General features: G+C 51.7%; 1 protein-coding gene across 4 annotated transcripts in view; it reads right to left on the bottom strand.

Annotated features, from left to right (window-relative positions):
• Positions 1–23,993, bottom strand: part of NOL6 (nucleolar protein 6) — a 65,913-nt gene that overhangs the window by 27,573 nt on the left and 14,347 nt on the right. For all 4 annotated transcript variants that reach the window (XM_050943547.1, XM_050943546.1, XM_050943549.1 and 1 more), the window contains exons 11-22: positions 21,244–21,359; positions 20,520–20,697; positions 19,752–19,874; positions 18,450–18,598; positions 17,444–17,519; positions 15,357–15,497; positions 14,330–14,447; positions 13,946–14,100; positions 7,816–7,979; positions 6,014–6,166; positions 4,378–4,475; positions 73–197 (exon numbers count right to left, since the gene is read on the bottom strand). In XM_050943547.1, the coding sequence (XP_050799504.1) occupies positions 73–197; positions 4,378–4,475; positions 6,014–6,166; positions 7,816–7,979; positions 13,946–14,100; positions 14,330–14,447; positions 15,357–15,497; positions 17,444–17,519; positions 18,450–18,598; positions 19,752–19,874; positions 20,520–20,697; positions 21,244–21,359 (1,596 nt within the window). The remainder of the gene's footprint in view (positions 1–72; positions 198–4,377; positions 4,476–6,013; positions 6,167–7,815; positions 7,980–13,945; positions 14,101–14,329; positions 14,448–15,356; positions 15,498–17,443; positions 17,520–18,449; positions 18,599–19,751; positions 19,875–20,519; positions 20,698–21,243; positions 21,360–23,993) is intronic.

Below are 23,993 nucleotides of genomic sequence, written 5' to 3'. Positions count from 1 at the left end.
AGTTACCCGTCTGGTTGCAGGCAGGCATCCCAGCGTAGCAGGAACAGCTGGGCAGGATGATGCCTGGCTCACCTGTGCAGAAGGCCGTTCTTTGGTCCACACTGACCTCCGCTTGTCTCTGGGGGTGGCGATGAACATGACGGGGAGGTGAGACCGGGCAGCCACAAACTCGTTCCTGATCTCGGTGTAATCTTCATCTGGGGAACAAACCCAAAAGCAACATCCAAAACTCTGTCCATCAGCCCTGCCTGGGCGCCCCCCACGTCCCGCTTCGCCCCTAGCAGCCCTGCCCAGCACACACAGCATGGGAAGCCACCGCTCTGAGCTCTCACCATAGGAACATAGGACTGGCGGGGACCTCCAAGGTCATAGAACCCACTCTAGTGCTATCACGGACAACCCAGTTCCACAATCCCCTGGATAAACTTAACAAGCTTCATTTTAAATCTAGGTTCCAGAACCTCCCTCCTCTGTTGGTTAGGAACCTTCTTCTCATTTCCGGCCTAAATTTACTCAAAGACAGTTTATCCCCCTTTGCGACTTGGCCAACATTGTCCTTTAGCTGACACAGCTCTCCTCTCACCCTAGAGTTTTCCCTCCCTGATGTATTTACAGAGGCCCCATGGCCTTAGTTTTGCTGAGCTAAATAAGCCAAGCTCCTTCAACCTCCTCTCGTAAGACAGGGCCTTCTTCTTTCTTGAACATGGGTCTTCAGAACGGGTCACCAAACACAAGGCTGAGCAGGGAACAGTCTGGGACGCGGAGCAGGGAACAGTCTGGGATGCGGGCAGCAGCCTAATCTGCATTTTCTGATGCGCTTAAGTTGGTCAAAGCCAACAGCTGAAGTGGGGAAGCAGAGTGAGGAGATTGCGGTGGTGTACAGAGCAGCACCAATTAAACATGAAGTCCACAATCCAGGCCAAGATGATTCCACTGACATGACCCCAGGATCACTCGCTGCCTGTCTGAGGTCAGGAATATGCACAGCATTAACACACACTAGCGCTGAAATCTCCAGTACCCCTGACCCCACAGTCAGTGTCTGATGCCAGCTGAAATAGTTTAAGAAATATAACAGCCTCAGCCAGCACTCTGTGCCGATGACTGGGGGTGCCACTGGCTCCCCTGTCTCTGCATCCAATGACTCTGCTCAGCAAAAGGACCTGGTTACAAACCTGCCCCTCCCAGACTCACCAGACTTTGCATAAGAGGTTTCAACCCAACACACCTAAGAATGGCCAAACGGGTCAGACCAATGGTCCATCTAGCCCAGTATCCTGACAGAGGCCAAAGCCAGACGCTTCAGAGGGAATGATCTTTCTGCCAATTGCTCTGTACTGATCAGCTCCCTCAGTGCTGCTCTTGTCTCTCTTGAGTTCTCTTCTAATGTCTCATATTTGTAGTATTTCATTTGTGACACAAGGTTCTGTTTTCTTACGGAGTTTCCCAAGAATGTCCCTTGCTGCCTCATTCATTACAGCATTGAAATTGTTGGTCATTTGTTTCTATGTCTTCCTCTAGAGCAAGCAGCGGAGCAAATTTTCCACTGATCATTGCTTGGAATGACTGCAATACTTCAGTCTCTAAATCTTTCTGAGTGAAACTTGATTCCGGTGAACTTTGGCCTGACAATTTTCCTTAGCTGCAGCCAAAAGTTTAGCATCACAAAGTCATGATCATTTCCAATATCAGCACTAATACAAGTACTGTAGTGCAATCTCTTATCATGAAAGTTTAACTTACACATATAGGATTAAGCACAAAAAAAAAAATGCATTCAAAAATAAAACAATGTAAAACTTTAGACCCTACAAGTCCCCTCAGTCCTACTTCTTGTTCAGCCAATTGCTCAGACAAACAAGTTTGTTTACATTTGCAGAAGATAATGCTGCCGGCTTCTTGTTTACAATATCACCTGAAAGTGAGAACAGGCATTCGCATGGCACTCTTGTAGCTGGCATCACAAGACATTTTATGTGCCAGATGCACTCAAGATTCATATGTCCCTTCATGCTTCAAACACCATTCCAGAGGACATGCATTGATGCTGATAATGGGTTCCGCTCAATAACCATCCAAAGCAGTGCAAACCGACGCATGTTCATTTTCATCATCTGAGTCAGATGCCACCAGCAGCATGCTGATTTTCTTTTTTTGGTGGTTTGGATTCTGTAGTCTCCACATCGGAGTGTTGCTCTTTTAAGACTTCTGAAAGCATGCTCCACACCTCATCCCTCTCAGATTTTGGAAGGCACTTCAGATTCTTAAACCTTGGGTCAAGTGCTATAGCTATCTTTGGAAATCTTTCTTTGCATTTTGCCAAATCTGCAGTGAAAGTCTTCTCAAAACAAACAACATCTGCTGGGTCATCATCCGAGACTGCTATAACAACATGAAATATATGGCAGAATGCAGGTAAACCAGAGTAGGAGATAAACAATTCTCCCCCAAGGAATTCAGCCACAAATTTAATTAATGCATCTTTTTTTAAACGAGCATCATCAGCATGGAAGCATGTCCTCTGGAATGGTGGCCAAAGCATGAAGGGACATATGAATCTTTAGCGCATCTGGCACGTAAATATCTTGCAATGCCAACTACAAAAGTGCCGTGTGAATGCCTGTTCTCACTTTCAGATGACACTGTAAATGCTGCCCACTTCTTATTCTCTCCCGTAAATGTCTTAGTGATTGGCTGAACAAGAAGTAGAACTGAATGGACTTGTAGGCTCTGAAGTTTTATATTGTTTTGGTTTTGAATGCAGTTATGCAACAAAAAAAAAATTAAAAAAAAACATTTGTAAGTTGAACTTTCACCATAAAGACATTGCACTACATTACTTGTATAAGGTGAACTGACAAATACTATTTCTTTTGTTCGCCATTTTTACAATGCAAATACTTGTAATAAAAAATAATGTAAAGTGAGCACTATCTAGTTTGTATTCTGTCTTGTAATTGAAATCAATATATTTGAAAATGTAGAAAATCATCCAAAAATATTTAATAAATGTCAATTGATATTCTATTGTTTAACAGTGTGATTACAACTGCGATTAATTTTTTTCATTGCAATTAACTCAAAAAATTGATTCGTGATTAATCGACAGGCCTAAAAATAATACCAACACCTAGCTCCTATATAGTACTTTCCATCCACAGATCTCAAAGGAGGTCAGTATCCTCACCTCATTTTACAGATGGGAAAACTGAGGCACAAGGAGTGGTGATGACCAGCCCAGTCACCCAGCAGGCCAGTGGCAATTGAATCCAGGTCTCCCAAGTCCCAGCTCAATGCCCTATGTCCACATAGCATCCCAGGTAGCAGTGCTAGCAAACATGTCTCACAACGAATAGACTAGAGCACGGGTAATTGCCTGGAGGCAAACTACGTCCAGGAGGAAAAGAGGTAAACTCCTTGGAAATCAGGGACAGCTACACCAAGAGATCTAAGCAATAAAACACAAAGAACCTACCTTCCCCCTTCCCCAAACACCAGGGGGATTAAGACATTAAAACCTACAAGGTAAAAACAGAACAAGAAACCAGCCCACATCCAAGGCGCTTTGAGTCCCAGATAATCTGCTGCTTGGGTTCCCAGCTAACCACTCCAATGAGGAAGGCATTCCCAGCCAGAGGGAGCTTTGGTGACTGGTCACAGGATACAGAGGCTTTAAGCTTTTGCCTCCAAATTGGCCCAGATCAGCGGCAGCTAAAAAGCAGCTTCTCCCAATAGCTGCTGGGTGGCCGCAGTGAAACGAGGGCAGGTGGTCTTGATTTGGTTCCTAGCAAGGTAGCTGTTCTCACCCCCAAAATGGCAACCCAACCAGACTCTGAATAGGCCAAGTCCCTGGCCTTTCCCCTCTTCCTGAATACATACATAGGGATCATCCAAAGACCGTTCCAAGAGGGTTTAACTGAGGTAAATAAGACAGTACGAAGGCTTTCCTCACATGGCCCAGTCAAAGCATCCATCTCCTGCCAAAGGAGATCTCCCAATGGAGAAGTCTCCATGGCAGCCACAGTGCAATTAGGGCCAACAGGGACAGTGATTCTTCTCTAACCTGTCCACAAGGAAGCGATGCCCATCGATCTTATTCCACAGAGCCTGCCCACCAGCCACAACAGACGCAGGCCACTTGGGTCACAGTCAGCCCCACAACCTTGTGGTGGAAGGTTCCGTATACCCCAACCCCGAGCCGCCTAGCCCCCACACAGTGCCACCGATTAGCAGCACCATCTGCAGGGCTCTCCCTGAGAACAAGGCAGGCCAGGACCCGCTGGTGTCACTCATCTCCTCGCGGCAATACCTGAGTGAAGGGCCGCCAGAGGACGAGCTGCACAGCGCCGTGCACTGCGTGGGGCCCCATCGACTCACCTTTGAGGCTGGCGTTCAGGTTAACGATGAGGGGGCTGTTCTTCCAGTCGAAGGCCGTGAGCAGGTGAAGGAAGCGAAGGAAGCCCACCTGAGGCGAGCTGCGGGCAAGACAGAAACCACTGTGATGGGGTGAGAGAGAATGCGCCACCTGCACACAGAGAAGCTCCGAGCCAGGCGGTGGCACATCAACAAGCCAGGCATCTTCTGTGTCTGCCTCTTCCACGGAGAGGAAATTTTGAATAGTGGTTACAGCAGGTGGGCTGGAGTGAGCCACTCTCATAGTGGGCAAGCCATGTCACCTCTGTGCCTGTTTCCCTCCCCATAACACAGGGGACAATACTTGCCAGCAGCACAAGGCAACAGACAGGCTTAATTAATGCTTGTGAAGTACTTTAAGAGCTTCAGACAAAACACTCCCTAGCAGTGTGTGGCATTATAAACAGCACAACTTATGGGGAGAAATCGGATCCCGAGTGCAGCTACAGAGCAACCAAGAGGTCTCACGGCTCCACACAAGGATAAAACTGATCGTTATTTTAAAGCCCTGTTGGGTCCTGTCAAGACCACTTGCCCAGTGCAGGACTGGTCTTTATGGTACATTTACTAGTGTTTTGTTCCATTTAGTTTTAAACATGCCAAGTTTCCCTGGCTAACTAGCCAGACCTGCTGCCAGCATGAAGCTCCCAACATATGTGTGGAAGCCATCTCATCAACACCATGAACCCAGGAGTCCTGACACCCATGCCCATCTAGAAGCAGGACTGGAACAGCAGATGGGAGTAACTGGGGTTCACGCTGTCCCAGACTCATGTTCAGCTGCGGAAAAGCAAGAGTGTGACCCTAACCGAGGATGGTTAAACCCCAGAGGAATTATTAGTACCAGGGGAACTGCACAGATGTTTATTCCCATAGCCCCCTGGTGTGGCTGCATCTCCAGAGACTCCCATCCCCGACCTGGGGCACACATTCCCCTTTATCTCACAGCCTTTCTGCAGCCAGGCCCCTGTCTGCTGATATATCCTCACTTCCGCGCTGCAGCAGCCTGGAAGCTGGGCTCTGGGCTTCCATCCCCCCAGCCTAGGCTCCTGCCATGGCACCAAACTCAGGGATTTCTCTTTGGGCTTCCCCTCCTGGCAGCTCCTGGTAGCCCAGGCTTGGGGCTTCTGCCCCCTGCCAGGGCACGGGGCTTCCACTCACAGCTGCAGCCAGGGGCTGGGGTCTCTGCTTCTGCCCCCTCCCCCTAGCTCCAGGGCCCCTCCAGCTCAAGGCTTCCTCCTCCAGTGGCTCCTGAAATCGTGAAATTGACCAAATTTGAAAACCCTCTGGACCTGAAGTTGAACAGAATGGACCGTGAATTTGGTAAGTCCCTACTCATCGTCCATGGTGGCTCAGGGCTTTGGACAGTCACCCATTCAGCTTCTCAGGACTGAACTGGTCCCCGACTGCGCTTCATTAATAAGCCATTAAAATCGCAGTGAGTGTGCTGGGCTGGACTCCCAGCCCTGTCCCCCTCCTCTCCCAGCTGCCCGGGCAGAATCCCAGCTGCCTGGGCAGACTCACCCAAAGCACCCCGAGAAAACAGGAGGGAGTTAATCCAACACAAAAAGCAGTGAGGCCAGGGCTCCCTGGTTCTCACCTCGGCGGGGTGAAAGGTGCTGGGTGCAGGAACAGAGACGCCACCAGCAGATCCATGCACTCATCGGAGAGGCTGTCACTCAGCAGCTGGGCGCGGACCCAACGCTTGGCTAGCCGGGAGGTGCCGCTGAAAGCGGGGTGTTGCTGCTGGAGCCTGCAGGGAGAAGGAAGAGAAGCAGCCGCATCACCTCGTTATCCCAGTCACCCAAGCCACCCCAATGGTCTGATTGCAGAGCTGTGAAAGGATGGATCGTTTGCTGTGAGTGCACTGCAGGCACTGGGTTTGCTGGGGTTTTCTGTCGAGGGAAGGAGGAACGGGTCAGTCTCATTCGCTCCGTAGCCTTGCTGCTACAACTGCTATTACTTTGCTACTGAGCAACTGCTCAGACCCACCAGTCACTGTAACTGGAAGGGAAGGTCTCTCAGATCTAGCAGAAAGCTGCCAATCAGTTCCCTACCCACAATACACTCCTCTCACCCTCTGCCCCCCACAATGCTCTGCCCGTTCCTTATAGATGTCGAGAGCTGGAGGACCAGTTCCCTACTGTGACACTGAGCCAGGAAGGGTTACGCAACTAGCAGGCTAAACGACCCAAATGCAACCTTTAAAGACATATTAGAAATGTATGTAAATGGTAATTAGGGCCATTCCTTACAAATAGCTTACATAGCCCTGTCCAATAGACTAGAGCAAGCCTACATTGTTAGAGAATTAGAGGTAAATACTAAAAGGTATTCGTATGTGTTTACTTATATCTTGTTAGAGATTAACAATGTAACCAGATGGTTCCTGTCTGTTACTATAATCTTGATTCAGAGATTAGAAGGGAATATTAACATTTAGATGGAACTTGGGTGTAATAATACCATTACTATAAACTTCAAAGAGAAATATAGACAAACGACCTATGAACTGCTTAATGGGTAATTATCTTATGCTGATGAATGCAACTAAGTACTTGTGTGTACATAGGAAATAGAAGGTTTTACCTCAAAAGCTGCAATGCTTCACACAAGGAATACCTGCTGTCAAGAGGCTACCAGCCTGCCAGAGATCTGTAAAAGAACTCTAGGGCTCTGATCCTGTATCGCAGATCTGCTTAAGCGTGATCAGGGGAAACTTGAGTCATGAGACAGAGGTCTCCAGCTCCAGTCTGGATTGCCCTGCTATTTCCCATGGAAGAATTTGAACAAACTCTTTATATGGACTGTCTATTCAGACTATAACCTGATGAACTGGTTCTGGAAAGAACTTTTTGCAACTCAGCAGCTCATCGTCTCTACTATGAAACTGACCTAAGAACTTTATTCATATCTGTATGCACAATGATCTTTTAACCACAATACTCTCACTCTCTTTTTAAAATAAAATAAATCTTAGTTTAGTTCATAAGAATTGGCTGTAAGCACGTATTTGGGTAAGATCTGAAATATTCATTGACCTAGTGGGTAATGTGTCTGATCATTGGGAATGGTAGGACTTTTTATACGATGAATAAGATTTTTCACAATCCTCATCATATTTGACTTGGCTGTCTGGGTGGGAGTCCAAGGCTGGGTTACTTTAAGGGGTTGTGGTTTTGGCTTCTGGGTAGCCAGGAAGGTATTGTAGAAGCTGTTTTGTTGCTGGCTTGGTGATCCTAATTATTACAACCACTAGTTTTGGGGATCGTCTGTCCCATTCTTTGCAGTTTGCCCTGATTAAGCAGTCTCAGCGTGGCCCCTCCAGGCACCAACGGTCACACCTATAATGCACACCATAATGTACTCCTCTCTCCCTGCAGGGCACACTCTTTTCCTTACCCGTGCAGAAAGCTGGTCAGGTAGGGCAGGTGGAGTGTCTCCAGCTCCAGCTGCTCAGACTCCTCTGTATCCCGGTACTTCAGCATCCCCTCCGGAGTGACCATCTCCTTCAAGATCTGGGGCTCCCTGTGGTAGGCCACTTGGAGACGGAAAACATAGCCATCCTGAGAGACAGCAGGCAGGAGAGTGAGCCATGGCGGGTAGGGGCAGGAGCCCAGAGCAACATACACAGGCTACGCCTTGAACTTGTATCCCCAAGGCAAAGAAAAAAAAAGTTACTTATAGTATCTGGAGGTTCTTGGAGATATGTCATGCCTCTCCGTTATCCACTGTGCTCCACAAGCTCGGAGTTGGAGAATTCTGAAAGCAGTGACTATTAGTCTGCATACACCCCCTGGCTCACCTGGTGCCTCCGACCAAGGAGATAAAAGGCGGGGCGACCACCGCCCCAGTTCCTTCTCCACCATGAATCACAGAAGATCCAAAGCAGAGGGGAAGGAGGGTGGGTAGTGGAACACAGAGAGGGACCGTGCATCTTGAAAAACCTTCAGTTATTACAAGGTAAAATAACTCTCTTTTCTTTTTTGAGTGCTGGTTCCTCTGTGTATTCCACTGCGGGTGACAGACAAGCAGGACTACGAAAGGAGGAAAGGGTGAGATAGTGAATAGCAGAGCCAAACCAAGGCCCGCCATTCCAGACGATGCACCAAACAGAGGAATCCGCTACCAAGACATAGCATCTCACAAAAGGGTGAAAGCCGCTCGAGCTACCCGCCTTGCAGATATCAAGTAAAGGCGCTTACTGAAGCAATGCCATAGCCATTGCTTGCACTCTTGTGGAATGAGCTCTTACCCCATGAGGAAGGGGGAAGACTAGACAGCCAGTGGGCTGTATTTTGCTCTGCTGAGATCCATTTGGAAATTCTTTAAGAGGAGATAGAAAGGGTCAGGGGTCAGGCTATCTGGAGAGTTTTGGATTGGTTTTGTTCTCTGCAGGTAAAAGGCTCAGGCTTGCTGAACATCGAGGGATTGGAGCCTCCTTTCTTCTGAGGGCATGAGAGGTTTTGCGAAGAACACAAGTAGCGAACTTACTGGTTCTGGTGAAACACAAACTGCTTTGGGGGTGAATTCCGGGTGTAAATGTAATGAAATCATGTCCTTATGGAATATAATGCCCCAAGCTCACCAGCCCTCCTGGCTGAGGGGATGGCAACCAGGAATGCAACCTTCATGGACAGGAGAGACAAGGCGCAAGAAACTAATGGTTCCTGACTGTTTGAGAGATGAACAGGTGCCTGGTGGTGTTCCCACATGGAGTCAAAAGATCATTCACCACAGAGTCGCGTAGCTCCCACTCACGATCAACAGCACGTCTGCTGGGAGACTCCACTAGCACGTTGCGGTTTCCTGGGAGGCAGACTGCCAACGCACCTGCTCCACTGACCACTTCTGTGCACAGAGAATAGACCTCGCTCCTCCCCGTTGTTTGACATAAAGGACTGTTGTGATGTTGTCCAACATCACAATGGCACAGTGACCTTGAATGAGCGGGAGAAAAGCTTCACAAGCCCTTCGAACGGCCCACAACTCCAGAACATTGATGTGCACCCTGGACTCTCTAGATGTCCAATGTCACAACCCAACAGCCCCCTCCCCTAGGGAGGCCCCTGGGAAGGTAGATCAGTACTGTATACTGCTAACGCTGTTGCAAGCATCGTAAACCTTTTGGGGAGGGTTAAAGGAGTGAACGGAGAATGGAAGTTTCCTTTGCAGGTTTACGGGGGGGAGGGAGGGGAGAAAGAAGAAAGCAGAGAACGGGTTAACTCAACACTACAACTAGCAAGCTCAGTCCGAATATAAGAAGCTGACTTCAGCCCAAGGCCAGCTGCTACTTGCCAAGACAGTCCAAACCCCCTGCCCAGCCGTAAGAAAGGAAAAGTTGCTTAACAAAATGCAGGGGCTGGGAAAAGGAGCGAGACAGCAAAGAAACAAACAGAACTGTCTCATGGCCCTGAAACCAGTGTGTTTTGGGGAAAGTTGAAGAGACCACAGAAAGCCAGTTTGGACTGGTACAAAGAGCACCAGGAGCAGAGTTCCCTGAATGAAAACCCACCCAAGGAGCCCAGGACTTAAAACTCTCTTGAGAGCTGAAGCAACTTGGAGAGTGCAGTGGATCCTTGGACGGCCTGGGCACATGACAGCACTCCCCATCCACCTCCCGCTCCCCCTCCCCACCTCCCTTCTTCTGACGTGCATGTGAGAGTATGAAACTGGGTAAGGGATTGGGGCATTAACGCTTTCTTTCTTCCCCTGAGTGACGTGGGAGCATTCCCAGCACTCTCCGCTGTGATTTTACTATTTTATCGGTAAAGCTTTAAAATTTAGATACTTGGTGTGCCTCATCCATTCCTCCCCAAAAAAGATCCTGTGGCCCCAGCCTGATCAACTGTGGCCCAGGCAGATAGATTTTCGCTACCAGTCACACTAGCGCTAGACAGTTGTCCTTCTGGGCTCTCCAACCCAACGGGATGTGTTGGTAATGATCCTTCTGTCCAGAATGGAGGCAAAGAAGGAAACATCAACACACACCTGGCGGGGATTCTTCCACCATGACAGGGACAGTATCACTCGGACAGAAACAAGTCACTATGATGTTCACAGACTGCCAGTTTGGCAAGTACACTGTTTGAAGCCACACTTGTAGGCAACAGAGATGGCATCTTGAAAATGGCATGACATAATCACACGAAGCCATATGACCTGGGAGAGAGAAAAATCTTGACAGGTACTCGGGGGCTGCTTATGACCTCGTCAATAAGATTGGTCATAGCCTGAAACCTATCCGTTGGCAGAAAAGCCCTTGCTGTGACTGAATTTAAGGATGCCCCAATGAAGTCTAAAGTCAGCATGGGGAGGACGACAAATTTTTTGGCATTTACACTGACCCTCAAAGAGGAAAAGAGTTGCAAGATTGTCGAATGGATGCGAAAACCTCTTAGCATGACCTGGTGACAAGGAGCCAATCATCGAGGTAGAGGAAGAGAGTGACACCATGGTGTCTGATACTGGCTGCTACTATAGAGAACACCTCGGTAAAAACTCTGGGGGTGGCTGCAATGCCGAAAGGGAATACTCTGTATTGAAAGTGGCCAGAGCCCACCACAACTCTGAGAAAGCATCTGTGAGTGGGGCTGATGTCCATGTGAAAATAGGCATCCTTCATGTCAAGGGCTGTAAACCACACGTCCTTTTCCAAGGATGGAATTCCAGATGACACTGTGACCGTGCAAAACTTGAGTTTGTGAATACAGCTGTTGAGACAGCAGGTCGAAAATGGGTCTCCAACTGCCTAGGAAATACATCGAGCATAAACCCACTCCCCTGGTACTGACGAACCCACTCTATCGCTCCGCACTGTAAGAGGGACTCCACTTCTCATTTGAGAACATTCTCGCAAGGGTGGAGGTGGGGAAGGGGGCTTTGGAGGGGGTAGGGACGTACACGCCATCATATAGCCAGAACGGATGACATTCGCAAGCATTTGTCCATTGTTATTGCACTCCAGGTATGGAAAAAAAGAGAGCTAGACAATGATCTCCAAAGCATGCACATGGGTCAGGAAGCATAGGATTTAAGTAGTTTTCAGCCCATACTGGATTGGGATGAGGAAGCAGAGGCCAAGCAGGGCTTTTGAACCCCTGCTTCTTACGGGTTGGGTCAAAAGGCCTCTGGTGATAGAACTGCTGAGCCATCGGTCTAGGCTTGTATGGTTGCCAGTGGAATTCTCTCTTTGGGGCAGGTATATATACACTCCCAGGGAGTGGAATGCAGCCCTGGAGTCCTTTAGCATGTGTATGGACTCATCCATCTCCTGATTAAACAGAGGAGTCTCAAAGGGTACACCCTCTACAGATATTCTAGACTTCCCTGGGAAACCCCAAAGCATGAAACCATGACTCCCTGAGCATTAGGTGGCAATGATCATTCCCCTGAGAGATGTATCAGCTGCATCTGCCACTGATTGGCAACAAATCTGCCTTCTTCTATGAGGGCCTGCCAACTAGCTCTATCTTGCTGTGGAAGCCTGTCAGCAAAGTCCATGAATTTTGAGTAGGTTCAGGAAGTTGTACTTAGCCATTAGCGCTTGGTAGTCGGATGTTCTGAACTGGAGGCTAGAAGAAGAAAAGACCTTCCTTCCCAGTAAGTCGAGACGCTTGCCTTCCGTATCAGTCAGGGGAGATTGTAGGTGTTGTTCCCTGGATCTCTCCTGGACCACTAGAGAGTATGGGGCAGGATGAGAACACAGAAATCCCGCTACTTTGGCTGGAACATAGTACTATTTCTCTGCCCTCTTGGGGGTACAGGCACAGTTAGCTGAGGTAGCCAGACTGCTCTAGCTAGCTCCAGTTAACAGGGAATGCTATTCGACTGGGGCCAGAGGACATCCAGGAACTTGAGGTTCAGGATCCTCAATACCTTAAGAGGAATCTGAAGCTCCCCTGCAATTCTGCCAAGAAGCTCTTGGAAGTGCTGATAGTCATCAAATGGGGGTTGGAGACACTGGAGTCACCCCCTCATCTGGAGACGGAGACACTGACAGTCATCTCATCAGTTCCCATGGAGCCACCAGATCTGGCGCATACTCCTCAGTTGGGCCGGGGAAAATTACGATTGCCCTCTGAAAGGGGAGGGAAGAGGAGACTCCCTAGCAGGCCAGACCAGCTCTGCAGAATGGTACTGGTCCCCCAGTATAACCAATAGGATGGATCGAATGGGGGTTGCGGAAGTTCCCATGGCATGGGCTACTGACAGTTCCAAGGTAGATGATGAAGTGGAGGTTTGGTCCTGAACTGGTCCAGCCCTTATGACTAGGAAGGTGTGTCTTGGAGGAGGGAGTGACAGTTCATTGGGCGGTTCAGAATCTCCTGATGAGAAGAAAACTGATTCTGGGTCCAACAGAGGTACCAACAGTGCCACTGGATGGAAGTCATAGCCAGAAGATGGAATGGGAGACCGACTCCTCCCAAAGGTCAGCTCTCCTGGGAGTTGAGGGAGGGACCCGAAGGAGGGGAGACTTGGCCTGGAAGAAAGAATTTGTTTTCTGGAGGAGTATAGGTCTCGGCTCTTCCTGTAGAAAGAGGGCTACCATCTGCCCGAACCACCAGAGTCGCAGTAGAGACCATCTGTGCCACTGCCATGGAAGTCAAGGATGGTACTGCAGGTAACCGATGCTCTCAGGGATCCGTCTTCCATTGGTGGCTTGTGTTTGCGAGGTAACGGTGCTGCCAGATCACCATCTGGTGCCAATGAGAGCCCTAGACTTGTAAACTTTCTTGTCACGCTGAACCAGTCTGCCTTCTTCAAAGTGGATTTGGAGGAAGACTTAGTCTCATGCTTATGAGAATGCTCCCTGCTCTCCTGAGAAAACTCCAATAAGAGATCTTCCGGGCAGAAGGCACCCCTTGCTGAGTCAGGTCTACGTATAGGGGGGCTGCCCCAGCCTGGGTCTAATCAGCCCAGAGTCCTGTGCATAGCCCATTACCAGAAACAGGGAAGGGCCGGGGGAGGAGTGGAAGCAGAGCTCCCCAAACCTAGAGAGAGACTAACTAAAAAACAGATAAAACTTTTAAGCTCAAACCTCTAAAAGCTACTTACAGCTATCTCGCTCTGTGCTCACCGATAAAGGAATAAAGCTGAAGCTTCAGACACTGGACGTTATGACCATGACCATGCGGCAACGAGAAGGAACTGGGGAGGAAGTTGGTCCACCCTACCCTTTATCTCCTTGGTCAGAGGCACAAGGTGAGCCAGGGCACGTGTGCGGACCAACAGACGCTGCTTTCAAAGTTCTCCAGCTCCAGGCGCACGCGTACCCCCCGTGGAATACACACAGGGACTAGCCTTCCAAGTAAAGGAGCTGCACGCCAGCCTCATGCCTGCTGATCCCTGCGACCTGCCAGCCAGAATCCCAGTTCTGCAGCTGGTGGCGTCAGGTGCTATACACACCCCACAGCCCCCTTGGCTCCCTCGCAGGAAGCCAGGCACAAAAGATCCTTGACTCCTGAGACCAGTCCATCAAAGAAGGATCCCTGCCTGTCCCCGCCCCCACCCCAGATTCCCTTCTCTGTACCTTGTACACATCTGTGTAGGTGGCCGCAGGCCGGCAGAGGAGCTGGTGCTGCTGGTTGAGGAGCTCGGCCAGGCAGAGGTGGAAAGCGGCTTTGACACGTTTGATGGCTTCTTTGTCCTGTGGCCACTGGCCGCTCCCTTCCATATGGCACACGACTGAGGGGTTAAAGCAGCAACAGGAACATGGTGAGCCCGGGGCAGCAGTGAGAGACCAAGTCACAATGCAGAGGGCTGGGCGGCTTAGTGGTTAGAGCAACACACTGGGAGCCAGGACTCCTGGGTTTGGTTCCCAGCTCCAGCACAAATGTGGGACTTCACATGTAACCTTGGGCAAGTTATTCCCCCAACCCCCCCATGCCTCAGTTTCCCCTCCTTGCTACCCTACCTTTCATTGGGGCTATATATGCCGGGCAGGGCTTCTCAGCCAATGGAAGCAGAAACTCCTTATCCTTGATCCTTATATGGTGCAAATAATCCGGTTTCATGGGGGTTGGAGGGAAGACCTAGGACACAGCCAGACTGGAGTTTAATGGGGTGATATTGGAGAAAGCAGGGTGCACCCAGCGAGGCAGCACGTCCCTCCCAGACACAGTGCCATACTTGTGCCAACCATCACATGCAGCAAGAGCACGGCCACGCAAGCAGCCACGTGCATGACACCAGCACCGCACAAGCCTCATGCTCCATGGCACAGGTGGGTCATTGGCCAGGGAAGCCGCACAGGAGACAGAACAGCAGAGGAGAAAAGCCACTGGGTCTGTTCCTCTGTGGCAGCTCCTAAGTTGCTTGTGAGCAAGCATACATACAGCGTCCAATGCAGTGGAGCCTTCTCCCCAGCCAGGGCCTAGGAGAATTACTGCAGTACAAATAACAGAACCAGGAGGAGACAATTCCCTATCGTGGTATAGTCAGGGCACCATTCTCATAGCGCCCAAGGTGCTGGATCGCCCAACCCTGCAGTGCCACCATCCAAACTCCAGCTACCCAGGGCTGGCTTGGGGCCTAGCGCTCCCTATGGCCACATGCAAGACCCAGGTTGGCCTCCTGAACCGGCTCTTCCGCTCCCCAGCAGGGACTGGGAGTGCTGTGAAGGCCAGGGGCTCATCCTCGGGAGGTGAGACGGGGACCAAGTGCTGCTCTCTAGCAAGGCTGGCTCCTCCACCCAGGCTGGGTCTGGAGCGACAGCCATAGGCTCAAGCCCCTTCCAGTACCTCACAGCAGCCATTCCCTGTCTCCAGCCTTCCACTCCCAGCTCCGGTCTCCATCACATGTGGCTCCTCACCATTGGTAGGATGTTACCCAGCTCCCCACCCCATGCTGAGCCTGCTGGGGGTGGGGGCTGAAGGGGGCACAGTCATTCCCATCGCTCATGCTCACCCCCCCCCACACACACACACACACACTAGACTCACGTCCGTGTATCTGAGGGCCGGGTGGGTCCCCTGCACAGCCGTCACCGTCAGCGGCAGCCCCTCCAGATTCCAGAGCTTGCGGCTTAAGTCGTCACAGGAGCGGATGATGCTGACCATGGCCTCCTCCCCAGTCCCTGCAGGCTGAGAACACCCCAGACGGTCAGATGGCAGTGCTCAGTCCTCCCCCTACCCCTTTGCAAGTGCAGGTGCAACTGAACCAACCAGGGTCCCTTGCCCTCCACCAGGCTGGCATCCTCAACCACGGCAGCAGGGAGCTGCAACCCTCCTGCTGCTTCTCCCACTGCGCAGCTCTGCCAACTGACCAGTTCCCCCACCAACTTCTCTGCATCCTGCCAAGCGCAATCACCAAGCTAACACCACCGGGGACACAGAGCAGTCTGCATACCGGCAGCTGCTCTCTGTCACCACAGGGAGGGAAAGGAGTACAAGGAGACAAGCACAACGCTGCTGTGGGCTGTTCAACAGTTGCCATGTCCCACCCCAGAAGTGGCTGCTTTTCAGTGGCAGGGAAAGAGATCTCTATAAAAGGTACTAAAGGAAGCACAAAGAATTATACTGTACACACTACAGGAGAAGCTGAGGAAGTAGCAAGGCTGAAACACACACCCACACACACCCCAGTAGAGAACAAATTAGAAATGTCCAGGGCTATGCAACATAGGTGCAAATAAGGGAAAAGCTGCCAGGGGTAGGCACTGTATCATGGAGAAGGAAGGCACCAGTCCTTCCCACTGCACAGCTCGGCTGCTGCATTCCATTCCGAGTACCACACCACTACCACACGACTAACGGGACAGGCATCTGCAGAGTATACCACCGAGGAGGAAGAGGAAATGTCAAGGGTGCCTAGATAGCCCAGAGAGGGCACATAGTCAGCAAAGAGGAGAGAGGAATTTCCATCCATCACCCTCAGAAGAGGACCTGGACCAAACAAAAGAACAGGAAGAGACAGATTTCAGAGACGCAGCTCAGAGGGGCCGTGCTAAGGCAGATGGATTCACAGCTGTAGGATGCCTGATTTTTTGAGAGCAGCAGTGCCCTCTGCAGGACCAGCTGGTAATTGCAGATTGAGGTCTTTAAAAGGCTGCCCCAAAAAAGGGTAGGACCGTTTGTTCACCCATTCTCCGTTGTCTCCCTCTCACTGGCCAATGTTCCCTGGCCTGGCTAGCAGGGGACATGCACAGAGGCAATACAGAATCTGTGACCTCCATGACACAAGCTTAGCCTTAATGATAAAATAAACAGCTCCGTGCAAATCTGCTTTGGATTATGGAAGTCAGAGATGGGTCCCATCAAATCCATCCCCCAGAGTCATGGCAGGACCGCTTCCGAAGGTGCTTTTATAGCTTTTAAGGCAAGCGGCAGGGCTGGGTGAAAGTTTTCCATCTAAACTGTTTTTCAACAGACAATCTGATTTTTGATTAAAACATGTTTTTTCCACAAAAAGCATCTGCTTTCTGTAGAAAATTTCAAAATTTTGATGATAAAAATAAAACACCCCAAAATTAAGTTATTCTGTCTAAAATGGAGGTACAAAATAACTTAATTTTGGGGCACAGACAGGGAGCCAGAAGGAGGTTGGAAGATGGGAGAGAAGGGACTGAACAGCTGGAGAGGATGTTAGCAGCAGAATCTTGGAGACAGTGGAGGGGAAGGAAAGGAGGTTACAGGAACCAGAGCAAGGCAAGCTAATCGCAGACCTGGAGAGGACAGGGGAAGAGGTGACGGGGAGCCCCACGGCTAGAAAAGCAGGAAGATTCTGGGTCAGGATTGAGGGCGTCAGGAGGCGGTGTTTGTGTGGGGAGCCTCAGGGCTGGAATAGCAGAGGAACTACTGGAAAGGATTATGAGACCGCCACAGAGCCAGTGGATTTGCTGCACCGGCTCAGAGCCTCACTAAGCATTCAGACAGGTACATTTCCTGTCCTTTTGTTAACCTCAGCATCTCACAAGTAGCAAGCCAGGAGTTCTAGGCCCCAGAGCTACACCCCTCACACCCTGGCTCCTTCCACAAACCCGCGAGAGAAACCTCCTGTGCCAACCCTGGGATTTTAGGCAAGGCCTCACCTCTTGCCCAGCTCTGATCAAAGACTCCAGCATGGCTCCTGAGTAGCAGATGGAGGATTCAGGAATATCTGCATGTCTACAGAGACAAACCAAAGCAAGAGGAGTTGTGAGATGCATGAGGCCTCACCCTCAGAGGTCCAACCTCCTGCAGAAATACCCCCCATCACTGGTGAGCGCCTACTGGAGCCCTGGGAATTCATCCCCCAAGGAAGGTTAGGGTTATGAGATGAAAGGGAGGTCACCTTGTTCCTCCCCCGCCCAAGCCAGGAAGTTATCAGGAACACACCCAAAGGAGCCTGGGTTCAGAACTGCTGGAAGAGCTCAGGGAATTACAGGCTTGCTGGGTTCACAGCCAAACCTCCCAACCTGCCAGGGGCGCTGCAGCTGCTGTTCTCGGATCTCTGCAGGGCAGGGCTGGAAGGGATCAGTAGAGCCAAGGGAAGCTTTTAGTTCAGGGTGAGGGTCTCGTTTTTGGATACTAAGACTAAACTGCCAATTGCAGATGTGCAGAGCACTGCGCGGATAAACACCCTGCACGGATGCAGCACCTGCCATCTTAAGGTCTCAGAGAACTTTACAAGGAGGGTAAAATCCCCCTTTTAGAAATAAGGAAACTGAGGCACAGAAGGATGAGGTGACTTGCCCCACTCCCCACCTCCAAGGTCCCACAGAGCCAGTGGCAGAGCGAGGAACAGCATCCAGGAGTCCCCGCTCCCAACAGCCTTGGTTGTATCGACGGGGTAACGGCGGCTAATTTCCGGGATCCTCCTCGAGGCTCAAACCTCACCCGGTTACCCCTGTCCTGAGCCCAGTAACTTGTGTCTGAGAACAACCTAAGTCTTGATGTGACATGAGGTGACCCCCATCTGCACCAGGGCTGGTACAGCCACGCAGAGTGAACCCGGTTCCAGCCAGCGGCTAACCCACCAGCTGACGCCCCGCCGCTTCACAGCGCCCCTGACCAGGCAGCGCGGCAGTCGCTCCGGAGCCACCGTTCCCTACTCACAGCCACAGCAGGTGCTTGACAATCTGCTCAGGGATGAGGCGCTTCTGGGACATGGTTTCTGCGCCCCACACCACGGCCTCGCAGATCGAGCCGTCCTGGAACCGCCTCAGCTCGGACTTCTCCCCCCAGAACTTCCGGAACTCGGCAGCCTGCAGAGAGACGGTCAGAGCACAGCTCAGGGGAGCAGGCCGCGGGTTCGAATGCAGCCCATAGCAACTGCAACCACCAGCTGTTACCACCCCATGTCTGGGGGCGGACTGGGGGAGTCAGGCCAGTTCCCACTAGACGGGCATCCAAAAGCCATCCCTCTAACTGGCTGCAAACTTTGTTAGCAAGACCCTGGAGACGGAACTCCCCCCATGCATGGAGGTGGGGCCCCTCCAGGTCAGGGAGACACATGGGCAGGACATGGATGCTCAGACTGTGCCCTGGGGCACAGCAGCCACTAAAATGGACTGAGCAGAGTCAGAGTCAGACACACAGGGGGCTTGGTAGGCAGAAAGAGCCTGGCAGGGGGCGACCACAGCCCCCAGCTCTATTCCAGTGATGCTCCAGACCCCCGTATGCCCAGGATCTGGCTAAAGCTGATGCAACAGAGACCCCCCAGCCCGTGGAACTGCTCGAAGGCCTAAGGATTTTCCCTGTTATTATGTCAGAGTTGGATCCGCTCCTGATCCGCCAGGGGGTGGAGGAAGAGATCAGGTGCAGGGTCTCGGTTTAGCTCCATTGCTCCTCTTCCGGACTCAATCCTCTGAGCGCATTGTCCCCTCTTCGCATCTCTCCCGTGGCGTCCCCTCCTCCAGCACAAACACACACTGCATATTGCTCCCTGCGCCTTACGTCTGCCTGGCCTATCACCACCCACAAACCGATAGTGAGGGCTCGGTTCCCCTCTCTGCCAGTCATGGTGTCTGATTTCCCTTCCGGCACCGTGGTGCTTCCTCTCAGCCTGCCCCTACGCTGGGATGGTGCTCCCTGTAAACATCCTCAAAGCCGCCACGCCGTCCTCCTTCCGGCCCCTCTTTAACTCGCCCCTGCTGCAATGCCGACAGAACCCTCAGCAGCCCGTGTGCTGGGGCTGCTGCTTAGCATGAGGATCGCCTGCCATCACCTGCCCCCTGCACCCGCGTCGCCCTGCTGTCTCTGGTATTTGCGTCGTAAGCGGCTTGTGCCAGGGGACCGGCTTTGTTAGCCCTTTGTACAGAACTTAGCATGACACGACCTTGAGTGAGGCTTCCAGGGGCTCCTGCAATGTAAGCACCACCCCACCCCAACCCCAGGTAGGGGCAGCCTCGTTCTCACCTCTGGTCGATCTGCCTCTGGTCCCTTCTCCAAAATACTAGTGGCAAACTCAGAGGCGAGTAAGAGCCCGAACGACAGGTGTCCGGCGTCCTTGTGCTTCGGGGGCTCTGCGCTGATAGGCCACTGGGGAGAAACAGGGAACACAGTATGAACGGAGCCACCTTTGCTAGAGCAGCACCTGCCCGGGCACCACCGCCCCTCTGCTGGGTACATCCACCCCACCGACCTGCTCCCTGGAACCCCTGCCCTCTGGGGAGCTGAACTCCGGAGTCAGGCAGACGGGGTGGCGACGTACGCAAGAGCCCTACCCTGGCCCCCACCAGCCTCTGCTGAAGCGCTGCCTTATCCAGATCAGCTACAGCCCACCAATGCAAGTTCTCTCACTACCCCCATCACCAATGGGTCTCAATCCCTGTCTGGGAGGGACCCCACTGAGAGAGGGAAAGGGGGGCGGGGGGGGAATGCAATCCCCATGGCCTCTCTGCTGAGACCACCAAGCCAGGACAGCAGGGAACCAGACGGAGCTCCACCCATCTCAGTCAGCAAACAACTACAGCTTTTTACAAGTTTGGTTCAGTCTGGAAGATAGCCAGCCCCCTCTGGGAGGGGTACAGGGCAAGGACACTCCTTTCCCACCTCTCCCCAGGCAGCACAGCAAAGGAAGGAGACAGGAAGCCCAAGGGGCACCCCAGGAGGGGGATATTAGAGCCTCCTGTGTAATGCAGCAGCTGCTTCTTTATGAAGGGGGTGGGGGGGGTGGGGGCTTACCTGCGGTGCCTGGGGCAGGGAGTGTGTCAGCAGGAGCACCCTCTCAGACAGCCCTCGCGCCAGCAGGGAGGTAACGAAGGGCAGGGCCGCAGCTACGTAGTTCCCGCCTCGATCCATCAGCTCATTCAGCAGCTGCATCTTCTTGCAGGTTCCCTGCAGCTTGGAGACATGCTTCAGGCTGCAGCAAGGGAGGAGAGAGCCTCAGTCACCTTGGGAAATGCCCCTGGGCTTCCCCCTGCCAAGCCACTTCAAGGCAGCGACACCTGCAGGATGCTCCCAAGGTAGGAGGGATGCTGGGAAGGGGGCACAGGCATGGGCTACACTCACAGGATCGAGGGCACACAGCATCGTCCAGCTGGCAGGGTAAAGTCTGATACAGCGTGGTCCAGCTAAGCTGGGATTCCCAGCTCTCCCCAGTGTGTATTAGGAGTTCCCAGCCCTCGTGGCTCAGGGGAGATCAGACCTCGAAATGGCCACCGAGGCCAGTCAACCCAAACAGCTGGGTGTGTGCATAGCACGCCTGTCTGAGGCAGGGGAGCAGGGGGTTGCCACCCTGACCTGCAGGGGGAGGAGGAGGCAGCTGGGAGGGCAGATGATGACCACACAGATACCCGGACTGCATCTGCGCTGTGCTTTTGCCAGGATCCCGCGCTGAGCCTGGTTCAGCCAGCTGCCCTCTGACCAATCCCCCACACCACCCCCAAGCCACGGTGAACACACTCACTGGAAGACATGGTCAAAGGTTCTGATCAGGGGCTTGGGGGTCATGAGCAGCAGCTGGAATCCATCCACTGTTCTGTCGTCCAGAACTTCCATTGAGCGCTTGGCTTCAAACTGGACCTGAGGGAGAGGCAGTCGTGAACTGAGGGTAGGGGAGAGTTCATTCCACTGGCAGGCTGAGCATAGGTCCTTCAGTGCCTGAGAGCACCCTGGCTCCCCAGTCATCTGCAGCCCAGCTGCGACCCACACTCCATTCCGATCTGGGGGCAGTCCACAGGGAGTCCTGACTCTGAGCCCAGCCAACCCTTGGCCCTAGATCTCACTGCTGGGCAAGAGGCATCCTACATAAAAGGACTCCAGGTTGGAGCCAATTCAGCTTAGTAAGGAGAAGGCACAAGGCTCCAGTGCTGAGCGCGCAGATCCACTTCTAAAGCGTCAGACTCAGTTCCAGGGCTAGAGCCAGGAACAGCCGTGCCTGGGGAGCGGGACTCGGATCCATCATCACCTCCAATGGTGTCTCTGCGTGGCCAGCTCAAAGCAGCAGTTCTCCCTCCCGTGGCTGGTTATTTTGGGCCCCCGACTTTAACCTCTCATTGCCCTGGAGGGTGGCAGTATGTTCTGTGCCTCGAGGAGTTCAGGGCTGTTAATCTAGAGACGTTCACCAGCCCTATATACGCTTTAAAAACCTACAGAGAGAATTTTAAATAACGACCCTTTGCCCTAGCGGCCCAAAGCAGTTTTCACAAAACACTAGTAACAGAAAGGGATCAATTCACTCACACCACTGAAATGCAGCCACCTCTGAGGTGGAGCAAAGCAGCTGTTAAACTGGACTACAGCAATGCAATATACCTGAGCACAAAACCTTCAGCACTTTGGTAATTCCAACTAGGATAAAATGCTACCAGATGTCACCTCAGCAACACAGGCGAGGGTGAGCACATCACCCTCATCCTCTGCTCTCTACGCCGGCGTCCCCTAGAATTGCTAATCGTGTTTAAGGTCTCGGTCCTTGTCACACAGTGCTCCATGGCTTGGACCCAGAGTACCTAAAAGACCATTTACAGCTCCAGGATGAAGACTGTGGCTGACAACTTCGCTCCTCCCGCACAATGAAACTCTCACCAATAAGGGTAAAGCTCATCTGTGTGGGAGACAGAACTGTTTCTTGGGATGATTGGAGACTGCCGAATGAACCGCCCCAGGAGCTAAGGACTATCACAAACCTCGCCACTTTCCACTCCAAGTGCAAGGAGCCAGTCTTTGATCTGCCTTTTCCAACATGAACACAAGAATGGCCATAGTGGGTCAGATCAACGGTTCATCTAGCCCAGGATCCTGTCTTCCGACAGTGGCCAATGCCAGATGCAATGAACAGTGATCCATTCCCTGTCATCCAGTCCCAGCTTCTGGTAGCTGGAGGTTTAGGGACACGCAGGGCACTGGGTTGCATCCCTGACCATCTTGACTAAAGACCACGGACGGGCCTATCCTCCCTGACCTTGTATAGCTCTTTTTTTAAATCTAGTTATGCTTTTGGCCTTTACAACATCCCCTGGTAACGAGTTCCACAGGTTGATGGTGTTGGGGGAAGAAATACTTTCCTGCGTTGGTTTTAAACCTGCTGCCTGTTAATTTCATTGGGTGACCCCTGGTTCTTGTATTAACATGAAGTGGTAAGTAACAGTGCCCTATCCATTATCTCCACACCACTTATGATTTTTCATCTCCGTGCCTCTCTGTCTCCCATAGACCCCCCAGTTCAGACAGTCTGGCCTCAGGCACAGGTGCTGGAACTAGGAGGGCTGCCGCACATCCTAGCTTGAAGTGGTTTCCATTATACACAGCCTTTAGAGTTTTGATTCAATGACTCTCAGCACCCCCACTATACAAACTGTTCCAGCGCCCTGGATTCAAGAGACAGTAACGTGTCTCTGGGGGCCATGAGCTGCTTCCAGTGTATGCACACGCAAGCAGGTAACTGTGCTTGCCGCATTCGGCGCAACAGACTGGATCACATCCACTCTACAGCTGGACTTCTGCCTACATTACTGTTACAGGCCGCTAGGCTCAGCGTACAGCCCACGCTATCATTTTTAATCAAGCACACGCACGCACGCACGTGTCACATAGTCGCTCCTCTTTCACCTGGAGAAATCCCTTGAAAAACCCCTGCCCGCTAGCTCCTCCGGTCGCTTTGGAGCCAGCTTCTGAACCCCCTGTTCTCCCTGAGTTAGCCCCACTCCCTCATCAAGGGGTTAAGGATCAAAGGACAGCAGACTAGAGCCCCGTTAGCAAGCGTGCAGCCGCCTGGCTCAGCATACACAGCAAAAAGTGCATTTAGCGGCAGCAACAAATCAAAGAAGACACTCCACCACACACATTCCTCCCTCTTGGAAGAGGAAGAGAAACCAGAAAACATACAACGTGCTAGTCGCATTGCTTAGTGCGCTACTGGAAAGCTCTCAGTTGCTACGGTGAAGAATGTGACATGAAAACCGACGTAGAATAGGAGAGAACACAACGGTTTAGGAGGAAGAATCCTACATCCCTGGAGGGATAAGAAGGTAGGTCAGGGGTCGGCAGCCTTTCAGATGTGGTGAGCCGAATCTTCATTTATTCACTCTAATTTAGGGTTTCGCGTGCCAGTTATATATTTTAACATTTTTAGAAGGTCTGTTTCTATAAGTCTATAATATATAACTAAATTATTGTTGTATGTAAAGTAAGTAAGGTTTTAAAAATGTTTAAGAA

Source organism: Gopherus flavomarginatus, chromosome 3 (assembly GCF_025201925.1).
Source record: "Gopherus flavomarginatus isolate rGopFla2 chromosome 3, rGopFla2.mat.asm, whole genome shotgun sequence".
Classification (NCBI taxonomy): domain Eukaryota; kingdom Metazoa; phylum Chordata; order Testudines; family Testudinidae; genus Gopherus; species Gopherus flavomarginatus.
This window is presented reverse-complemented; position numbering and strand designations above follow the sequence as displayed.